Genomic DNA, 11,512 nt, shown 5'->3' on the forward strand with positions numbered 1-11,512 from the left:
GCGGTGCACTGCTTTTGTAAGAAGAAAAAAAAAAGGCAAAAACAGTTCAAATGGTTTATATTCATATTTTTCAGGCGGTGCTGTAGCACCCTCAGCACCCCTACTTCCCGCGGCTATGGCTACAACTATTTGAAGTGAGCTAGTTGAAATGCAGAGATCATTTAATTAACACATGGTCTGATCAAAACATGATGCAATTTCAGTTTCAAGGTATGACTCAAACATCTGTTGAAATCGAAGTAAAGTACAGTCAAAACACTAATTTGAATACAACATATTTTCTAAGGGAACGTGTTTTTATTACATGTACAATAACGTACACAATTTAACCAAGGTCACACAAGAGACCAGTAGTAATGATAAGAGGTATATCAGTGATTACAGTAGCACGTCACGTTTTAATTAAACCTCTTCTTAGCGCGGCGCTGCGGAACCCCTCTCGGCTCCCAGCTTACCTTCTTTCAGCAAAACAGCAAACACATGACCAACGGCATCCCTACAAAACACGAGGAATGTGGGTCTCACACTGAACTGCACCTCTTGGGACACCCAACCACCTAGGCACACTCAGTCATAGCAATTACACCTCTGCAGCTAGCCCAAAGACAAACAAGAAAGGAAACAAATCTAAAAAGAGAAAATAAATGACATCCCTGATATTGAGAAAATTGTTTTTAACTTAAATATATATATATTTAATATATTTCTCTCTATATTCTGATCAGTCCCCATTAGAGTCTGTGTCATCATTAATATAGTCTTCCTCTATAGGCGTTTCCCTGTTCTGTGTCCCCCACTCATCATCGTCATACTCAATACTGTCATTATCCTCCAGTAGTTCATTCTCAGGCTCAGCCCCACCTGCGGCTACTTCGTCCTCTGCCCCGCCGGGCGCTGCAAACTGGCCTAGATCCCCGCCTGGCGCCACGTAGCCGTTGTTGTTGGAGAAGGGTGCCTTGTCCCGGACCTCCTCCTCAATATACACCTTCTGGTGGCACATGGGACATGTGTCCTGGATGTAGAGCCACTTACGGAGGCAGAGTGCGTGGAAGTAGTGTTGGCATGGGGTGATGCGCGCAGACGTGGCAAACTCCTGGTAGCATATAGCGCAGACGTCCTCAATGTCACGCAGCTGGTCGCCCTTCACCTCCGGCAGAGAGTTTATCTTCTTGACGGCCGTACGCCGGTTGATGAAGGTCTTCCAGCCGTTCTTAGCCTGCAGGTAGATGTTGAAGTAGGCGTGGAGGCACATCATGCAGGCGCGGATCTTGCTGCCCGCCTCAAACATCATGGTGTAGGCGCCGTTGCCAAACATGATGACGCCAAAGACAAACTCGATGATGCTGCCCATGGAGCGCACGTAGTAGACGTAGTCGTCCAGCTTCTCCCACAACACATTGTAGTAGCCATCCACCATAAAGAGGCCGTAGACCGTCAGCGACACCACCACCTTGAGGCAGAGCTCCACGCAGAAGGCAGTGACGGCGAACAGCCAGGTGTTGAGGGCATAGTGGTGCCACAGGGCGTAGCTGAGCACAACAGGCAGCACAAAGAGACAGAGCGACACCAGCAGAACCGGAAAGTGGCGGCGGAAGGAGGAGACGTGCGAGGCACTCAGCGACATGAGCACGGGGTCCGTCATGCCATGGATGAAGTGCAGGATGGCAGTCAGCAGAAGGCACATGTTGCGGCTGAGCCGTACCAGCCGTTCCTCTGGGTCCAGACCACTCAGGCCCGTTTGCAGGGCCAGGATGAAGAAGAGAACGGGTGCCACAAAGCCCAGCCGCTTGTCCTCCTCCTCGGTGGAGCCGATGAATGCTAGGATGCTAAGCCCCAGGTAGTGCGCGATGGAGGAGATGACCGCGCTCATGCCCAACACTGTCAGCATAGAGTCACAGCCGCTGATGATGAGGTTGCTGAACAGGTCCCAGAAAACGTCCCACGTCAGGTAGCTGTGGTCGCCGCTCTCGTGCCGCACGACCTTGACCACGTAGACTAGGATGATGGCCTGCACTGTCATGCGTGTGAGCCAGAAGACACGCAGCACGTCCGGGAAGCGGATCCTCTTCCAGGTGTCCTCCACCAGAAGTTGCAGCCCGTAGATGCGGTACATGTGACGCACCAGCAGGTAGACATAGCGGCAGGAGTAGTAGAACCACTTGAGCTTAAGGGCCAGGCACACAGCTGTGTTCAGAGCCAGTGCCAGGCCAGAGGCCACCGCTACCAGTTGCCGTACGTCCACGGGAAGCTCGATTATGAGCCCCAACAGCGGAATCATGATATCCAGGACCATAAGAGCAGCAAACACAGACTGAAGGTTTAGCAGCACCACATAGCCCATGCCAAAAAGGAGTTGCACCACAGCCATGCCCAGCCATAGGGTGGGCCCATTTCGTGGGAGGAGTCTGAAGCCCAGCGCTGCTTTGTAGTAGGCGCTGTAGAAGTCTATGTGAGATGTGGCGTAGTAGTTGATAAGAACGGCCGCAACTCCCAGGAGCACAGCGAAGAATAGTGTGTAGACCTTGAATAGGGCCTTCTGTGATAACACCAGGACCACACTGGAGACCGTGATACCTGAAACAAATTGAAACCATATTGTCAACATACAAATTGTTTCTGCAGTGCATGCAACAACAAAAATGTTTTACCTTCATGCCATCACAAGAAATAAACCCCCTACTGTATAACAAGTATTGATTTATGATAAGGTTTAGATCTACAGTTAGCTGGAGAGGAATCAGTCATTTGGCTGTATCTTACAGTTTAGGCGAACTATTTGCCAGAAAATACCGACCCTACCATTAATCTTCGATGTATCCGTGTGGATAAAGGTCTAATGGAGTACAGTGGCATATCCCATCAATGCATCGAAGTATGTTTTCCAACCCATATCTCACGCCGGCTTCATGGTGTCTTAATGTAACCATGATTGCGTTCCTACCCCAGTGCAGCTCAGTGTAAACAACCACAACGGTAGGGTCGGATTCTTCTGGCAAGGCAAACTAAAAATGTGTCTGAAAAACATTACATGGTACACTACATGGCCAAAGGTATGTGGACACCTACTAGAACATATCATTCCAAAATCATGGGCATTATTATGGAGTTGGTCCCCCTTTAGCTGCTATAACAGACTCCACTCTTCTGGGAAGGCTTTTCACTAGAAGTTAGAACATTGCTGTGGAGACTTGCTTCCATTCAACTACAAGAGCATTAGTGAGGTCAGGCATCGATATAGGGCGATTAGGCCGGCTCGCAGTCGGTGTTCCAATTCATCCCAAAGGTGTTCGATGGGGTTGAGGTCAGGGCTCTGTCCAGGCCAGTCAAGTTCTTCCACACCGATCTCGACAAATAATTTCTGTATGGATCTCGCTTTGTGCACGAGGGGCATTGTCATGCTGAAACAGGAAAAGGTCTTCCCCAAACCTTTTCCACAAGGTTGAAAGCACACAATCATTTAGAATGCTGTAGCGTTAAGATTTCCCTTCACTGGAACTAAGTGGCCTAGCCCGAACCATGAACAAAAGCACCAGACCATTATTCCTACTCTACCAAACGTCACAGCTGGCACTGGGCGCATTGGGGCAGGTAGCGTTCTCCTGGCATCCACCAAACCCATATTTGTCCATGGGACTGCCAGATTGTGAAGGGTATTCATTACTCCAGAGAACGCATTTCCACTGCTCCAATGGTGGCGAGCTTTACACCACTCCAGTCGACACTTGGCAATGCGGCTGCTTGGCCTAGAAACCCATTTAATGAAGCTCCCAATTAACAGTTATTGTGCTCACGTTGCTTCCAGAGGCAGTTTGGAACTCAGTAGTGAGTGTTGCAACCGACAAAAGACGATTTTTACACTGTACAGCACTCAGCAGTCCCGTTCTATGAGCTTGTGTGGCCTACCACTTCATGGCTGAGCCATTGTTACTCCTTAACGTTTGCACTTTACAATAACAGGCAGCTCTAGCAAGGCAGAAATTCAAAGAACTGACTTAATGGAAAGGTGGCATCCTATGACGATGCCACATTGAAAGTCATTGAGCTCTTCAGTAAGGCCATTCTACTGCCAATGTTTGTCTATTATGGAATGCCGTTTGGATAAAGCTAGCTGGCTGCTTATAACGTTAGCGTTTGGCGGTCGAACAAATAATGCCTTATTACCAATGCGGTATTGTAAACACATTGTTCGTGGCCAGTGTGTGCTTGTTTGCAGACTTTTTTAGTACAGTTTGACAGTGGTGGCGCTTGGCTTGCACGTGCACTATTTGACGTGTCCAATAAGCTTGTTGACCAATCAGGACCTGGGTATGACTGCATGTCATAATAATTTAACACGTTCATTAATTTTGTACATAGTTATTACACAGTGATTACGCTCACTCGTATTTCATATGTCACAATGATTCATCGATATGTATGCTATGATGCTGGTAAAGTTGTCTCGCGCACCTGCCCTTCCCCAAGCTCTGGACAGCGCTGGTCATAAAAAAAGCTAGCTAGCTGATAGATGCAAACAATGTTCTTCCCCAAAAACAACAATCTGTTTCAGTAGCTGTATAGTTAGCTAGCTAACTGTATAGCTAGGTGTCATCTAAAATAACCCTAATTTACAAGACAGTTCTTATTTGATTAATGGTGGTCGGACCCATCTATGTGAAGCTAGCCACAATAGTGGACTTTGCGGTTAGCCTTCAAAATTGACAGTGATGCAATTGAATACAAATAGAATTGTCATAATTGATCATGTTAAACGAGGTTGGAATGTTATTTGAAATCAAAAGATAATTTGACAAAAATCACACGGGATGTATTGCACTGGGGCATACTTATTTTACTGGTACAGCATTACCTATGGATTGTGGATCAATGAAATGGGGTATTAGTCTACTCGGTGACACCCAGAGAACATTGGTGTCGTAGCTCTTATTGCAGGACTCTGAAACAACTCAATTGAGGCACATTTATTGTGTATTGAACACTATTCCAGAGGAAAAACAATACTGTGTTGATGTTTTGAAGTCTGATAACTCTGAGGACGTTGGGAAAAATATTGGGTGTTGAGTAGACTGACAGCCCACTTCATTGATCCCCAATCCTTAGGTTCCGGTTCCGGTTGGAGCGAGCGGTCGCATTCGCACTTCGCTCTGCAGGTTGTATAACTTTTTCATTACATTTCATTATAGTACAACGGTTGATTTGTCTAATCTTAGCAATTCTTCTTAGCTAGCTACATAGCCGTCCTTGTATCAGAGATAATTGCATAATTATCGTATTTCGTCGCCCTAACGTAGCCTTCACTGCTATTCGCCCAGGAGCTAGCAAACGCTAGCTAACGCACACAGATTAGCATCACTGTAGTGCTATTCACTCAACTGTACGACTTGATTAGTTTACTGTTAGCTAGCTACATAATCTTAGCCATTCTTCTTAGCTAGCTACATAGCCGTCCTTGTATCAGAGATAATTGCATTAATTATCGTATTTCGTATTTCGTCGCCCTAACGTAGCCTTCACTGCTATTCGCCCAGGAGCTAGCAACGCTAGCTAACGCACACAGATTAGCATCACTGTAGTGCTATTCACTCAACTGTACGACTTGATTAGTTCAGTGTTAGCTAGCTACATAGCTGTCTTTGTTTCCAAGATAATTGTGTAGTTTAGTGTGTGTAGCCTTGGAGTGATTATCTTAATTCACTGAGGTTCGCTAGCCAGCTATTTGTCGTCCTTAACGTAGGAGACTCTGCTAGCTAGCCAACAGCTAGCAGCTAACAGCTAGCCAACGTCTACTGAATAGAACCCAACAACCCGGTCGCATTCACAGGTAGTATCACATTTTCATTTCATTACAGTACAACGGTTTGATTTGTTTGATCGTAGCTAGCTACATAGCTAGCTACATAGCCGTCTTTGTTTCAAAGATAATTGTGTAGTCTAGACCGATTTCCTAGGTTAGCTAGCCAGCTATTGTCGTTCTTTTAACTCAACGTAACGTAAACAACACTGCTAGCTAGCCAGCTAGCCCCCCGAACAGCAGCACTGTAGAAATTATTACACTCAACGGAACGACTTGATTAGTGTAGTGTCAACAACGCAGCTACTGCCAGCTAGCCTACTTTAGCAGTACTGTATCATTTTAATCATTTTAGTCAATAAGATTCTTGCTACGTAAGCTTAACTTTCTGAACATTCGAGACGTGTAGTCCGCTTGTCATTCCAATTTCCTTGCATTAGCGTAGCCTTTTCTGTAGCCTGTCAACTATGTGTCTGTCTATCCCTGTTCTCTCCTCTCTGCACAGACCATACAAACGCTCCACACCGCGTGGCCGCGACCACCCTAACCTGGTGGTCCCAGCGCGTACGACCCACGTGGAGTTCCAGGTCTCTGGTAGCCTCTGGAACTGCCAATCTGCGGCCAACAAGGCAGAGTTCATCTCAGCCTATGCCTCCCTCCAGTCCCTTGACTTCTTGGCACTGACGGAAACATGGATCACCACAGATAACACTGCTACTCCTACTGCTCTCTCCTCGTCCGCCCACGTGTTCTCGCACACCCCGAGAGCTTCTGGTCAGCGGGGTGGTGGCACCGGGATCCTCATCTCTCCCAAGTGGTCTTTCTCTCTTTCTCCCTTACCCATCTGTCTATTGCCTCCTTTGAATTCCATGCTGTCACAGTTACCAGCCCTTTCAAGCTTAACATCCTTATCATTTATCGCCCTCCAGGTTCCCTCGGAGAGTTCATCAATGAGCTTGATGCCTTGATAAGCTCCTTTCCTGAGGACGGCTCACCTCTCACAGTTCTGGGCGACTTTAACCTCCCCACGTCTACCTTTGACTCATTCCTCTCTGCCTCCTTCTTTCCACTCCTCTCCTCTTTTGACCTCACCCTCTCACCTTCCCCCCTACTCACAAGGCAGGCAATACGCTTGACCTCATCTTTACTAGATGCTGTTCTTCCACTAACCTCATTGCAACTCCCCTCCAAGTCTCCGACCACTACCTTGTATCCTTTTCCCTCTCGCTCTCATCCAACACTTCCCACACTGCCCCTACTCGGATGGTATCGCGCCGTCCCAACCTTCGCTCTCTCTCCCCCGCTACTCTCTCCTCTTCCATCCTATCTTCTCTTCCCTCTGCTCAAACTTTCTCCAACCTATCTCCTGATTCTGCCTCCTCAACCCTCCTCTCCTCCCTTACTGCATCCTTTGACTCCCTATGTCCCCTATCCTCCAGGCCGGCTCGGTCCTCCCCTCCCGCTCCGTGGCTCGACGACTCATTGCGAGCTCACAGAACAGGGCTCCGGGCAGCCGAGCGGAAATGGAGGAAAACTCGCCTCCCTGCGGACCTGGCATCCTTTCACTCCCTCCTCTCTACATTTTCCTCCTCTGTCTCTGCTGCTAAAGCCACTTTCTACCACTCTAAATTCCAAGCATCTGCCTCTAACCCTAGGAAGCTCTTTGCCACCTTCTCCTCCCTCCTGAATCCTCCCCCCCCCTCCCTCCTCCCTCTCTGCAGATGACTTCGTCAACCATTTTGAAAAGAAGGTCGATGACATCCGATCCTCGTTTGCTAAGTCAAACGACACTGCTGGTTCTGCCCACACTGCCCTACCCTATGCTCTGACCTCTTTCTCCCCTCTCTCTCCAGATGAAATCTCGCGTCTTGTGACGGCCGGCCGCCCAACAACCTGCCCGCTTGACCCTATCCCCTCCTCTCTTCTCCAGACCATTTCCGGAGACCTTCTCCCTTACCTCACCTCGCTCATCAACTCATCCCTGACCGCTGGCTACGCCCCTCCCGTCTTCAAGAGAGCGAGAGTTGCACCCCTTCTGAAAAAACCTACACTCGATCCCTCCGATGTCAACAACTACAGACCAGTATCCCTTCTCTCTTTTCTCTCCAAAACTCTTGAGCGTGCCGTCCTTGGCCAGCTCTACCGCTATCTCTCTCAGAATGACCTTCTTGATCCAAATCAGTCAGGTTTCAAGACTAGTCATTCAACTGAGACTGCTCTTCTCTGTATCACGGAGGCGCTCCGCACTGCTAAAGCTAACTCTCTCTCCTCTGCTCTCATCCTTCTAGACCTATCGGCTGCCTTCGATACTGTGAACCATCAGATCCTCCTCTCCACCCTCTCCGAGTTGGGCATCTCCGGCGCGGCCCACGCTTGGATTGCGTCCTACCTGACAGGTCGCTCCTACCAGGTGGCGTGGCGAGAATCTGTCTCCTCACCACGCGCTCTCACCACTGGTGTCCCCCAGGGCTCTGTTCTAGGCCCTCTCTTATTCTCGCTATACACCAAGTCACTTGGCTCTGTCATAACCTCACATGGTCTCTCCTATCATTGCTATGCAGACGACACACAATTAATCTTCTCCTTTCCCCCTTCTGATGACCAGGTGGCGAATCGCATCTCTGCATGTCTGGCAGACATATCAGTGTGGATGACGGATCACCACCTCAAGCTGAACCTCAGCAAGACGGAGCTCCTCTTCCTCCCGGGGAAGGACTGCCCGTTCCATGATCTCGCCATCACGGTTGACAACTCCATTGTGTCCTCCTCCCAGAGCGCTAAGAACCTTGGCGTGATCCTGGACAACACCCTGACGTTCTCAACTAACATCAAGGCGGTGTCCCGTTCCTGTAGGTTCATGCTCTACAACATCCGCAGAGTACGACCCTGCCTCACACAGGAAGCGGCGCAGGTCCTAATCCAGGCACTTGTCATCTCCCGTCTTGATTACTGCAACTCGCTGTTGGCTGGGCTCCCTGCCTGTGCCATTAAACCCCTACAACTCATCCAGAACGCCGCAGCCCGTCTGGTGTTCAACCTTCCCAAGTTCTCTCACGTCACCCCGCTCCTCCGCTCTCTCCACTGGCTTCCAGTTGAAGCTCGCATCCGCTACAAGACCATGGTGCTCGCCACGGAGCTGTGAGGGGAACGGCACCTCAGTACCTCCAGGCTCTGATCAGGCCCTACACCCAAACAAGGGCACTGCGTTCATCCACCTCTGGCCTGCTCGCCTCCCTACCACTGAGGAAGTACAGTTCCCGCTCAGCCCAGTCAAAACTGTTCGCTGCTCTGGCCCCCAATGGTGGAACAAACTCCCTCACGACGCCAGGACAGCGGAGTCAATCACCACCTTCCGGAGACACCTGAAACCCCACCTCTTCAAGGAATACCTAGGATAGGGTAAGTAAGGGTAAGTAATCCTTCTCACCCCCCCCAACAAGATTTAGATGCAAGTGGCTGTTCCACTGGTTGTCATAAGGTGTATGCACCAATTTGTAAGTCGCTCTGGATAAGAGCGTCTGCTAAATGACTTAAATGTAAATGTAATGTAAATGTAAAGCTGTACAGTGCAATATGAATGTCAATACATGCAATATGCTGAGTGGGGAGCTGATTTCACAGTCACAGTCCCGCAATAAGAACTACAACGCTAATATTTGCGTAAACTCTTCACAGTTGTGTTCTGAGGGTGTCACAGAGGAGACTGATACCCCATTTCATTGCCAACCTTGTTTAACATCATATCGTCTAAATATGGCATGATTTCACCAATTGTAAACTTCTGCATCGCTTTCAAAAGAGGTACTTTTATTTTGAAGGCAAACCGCAAATTCCACTAATGTGCCTAATCCTTATTGGCTAGCTTCACAACACAACCCGGTCAGGTCGAGCCTCACTAGCCAGATGATGCTAGCTGGCTGCTTATAACGTTAGCGTTTGGCGGTCGAACAAATAATGCCTTATTACCAACGCGGTATTGTAAACACATTGTTCGTGGCCAGTGTGTGCTTGTTTGCAGACTTCTTTAGTACAGTTTGACAGTGGTGGCGCTTGGCTTGCACGTGCAAATTCAGAACATACAACAGAATTTTGTTATTTGACGTGTCAAATTAAAAGCTTAATTTAACGCGTCAACGAGTGATATTTGACATGCATCTAAAGACCCAAGCGGCGTTCCATAGTCTACGGTGACTACATGCATGTGTGCTCGACTTTATACACCTGTCAGCAACGGGTATGGCTGAAATAGCTAAATCCACTAATTTGAAGGAGTGTCCACATACCTTTCTATATATAGTGTAACTTCTATACTAGGTAGGTAGGCTGTTTGTCACGCAAACATTGTTGGGAAAAAAGGCACATTGAGTTCTGCAAGCTAGTTAGAGGTTTGTCTGACAGTATTGACAAGACAAAATGAAGGCCACACAATGAACTAGTTGTCCTTTATGGACAACTGGTTTAGCTTATTCTTCACAAGTTTACTAACGACTTGGCCCTCAGTAAAATATCTTAAGACACCTGGCTGTAATTCATTTGTTTGATAGACAGGCATATGACAAATATTAGTTAACGCGTTACTTAGTTGGCTAGCTAACTGTACTAGGAAGCATACAATTCGTTGGGGTAGAGTTATTAGCTACCTAGCTGGCTAACAACTGCGCAAAACAAGGTCTTCGAGTTGTTATCGCTGGTAAATCGGCTTTGGAAGGAATGGACTGTAGTCGAGGCCCTTCGCCATTTACGTGACGCGGCTCAGCCACCCTGATGTGTACAATAGTAACTAACTAGCTGTCAAGAGGGTGGTACTTGCTCGCATGTAGGGGTCCAAAACTAATAATTATCTTACCCATTACTCGGATTAAAATCTTCCCCGCTGTCCCGGCCCATCCTGACCCAGGATCATAGTAAGAGTTAAAAATGGCGTCGATAATAAAGATGCAAGGGACGCGAAGTGCCACATCCAGCACCGTCAAGGCTTGTTGACCGATCCGGACATTAGCTGATGCCATGGCTTACGATGTAAGTCTTTGGAGGACTCTGTCACTCCGTTTTAGAGTTTAAAACCCCAACTTCTGTCTTTTTTCAGTTTCAACTTCCCACACGTTATTTAACTGGGTCCGTACAATCCGCCATCTTCGCCTGTTGCTATGCAAAGAACGCGGAAGTTGCTAATCTTTTTGAACCCTCTCGGACACAGATAGAACAATGAGACACATATTTCACCGGATGTACAAATTGTGAAGCATCCGGTTGGCGTTTCCTTTCCCTACCAAATATGTTGGTGAGAAGAAGCCCAGTGGCCGCCTGTGGAAAAGATGGAGAAAGATGGATTTGGCGAACATGTAGCGAATTTTCTCATATATGAAACATTTGATCTCAATACAGTTTTCTGTTTTCAAAACTATAATATGTTAAGAACAGAGTGGACTAAGTGTGAAAGGTGTGCAAAGGGCAAATTGAGTTATTGCACACACGAACGTCACAGAGTAGGCGTTCCCTAACGGAAATATGCAAATAAGTCATAAAACGCGGCAATAGTCTTTCGCTAAGCTCGTGCTTGGCTCTGCCCACCTCATTGCTTGTTCTTCCCCCTAGGATTCATTTATCCCATTTGAAACGACAGGCCGTGGCCTATCTGGCGTCAGTTATAAAAAATCTTTGCCTTGGACATTGTCGACATGCCGTTATGGCACTTTCAAGACAACAGGGAACTCCGGGAAA

The 11,512-nt window shown here is 47.9% G+C and overlaps 1 protein-coding gene across 1 annotated transcript; it reads right to left on the minus strand.

The window, feature by feature from the left end:
• Positions 1 to 277: 277 nt before the first annotated feature.
• LOC118398149 (E3 ubiquitin-protein ligase RNF139-like) lies at positions 278 to 11,023 on the minus strand. The gene is made up of 2 exons (XM_035793211.2): positions 10,638 to 11,023; positions 278 to 2,574 (listed from the first exon to the last, which is right to left on the minus strand). The coding sequence occupies exons 1-2, from the start codon at positions 10,798 to 10,800 to the stop codon at positions 722 to 724; spliced, it is 2,016 nt and encodes a 671-aa protein (XP_035649104.1). The 5' UTR covers positions 10,801 to 11,023; the 3' UTR covers positions 278 to 721.
• Between the last annotated feature and the right edge of the window lie 489 nt (positions 11,024 to 11,512).

The sequence above is a fragment of the Oncorhynchus keta genome, chromosome 19 (genome assembly GCF_023373465.1).
Source record: "Oncorhynchus keta strain PuntledgeMale-10-30-2019 chromosome 19, Oket_V2, whole genome shotgun sequence".
In the NCBI taxonomy this organism is placed as follows: domain Eukaryota; kingdom Metazoa; phylum Chordata; class Actinopteri; order Salmoniformes; family Salmonidae; genus Oncorhynchus; species Oncorhynchus keta.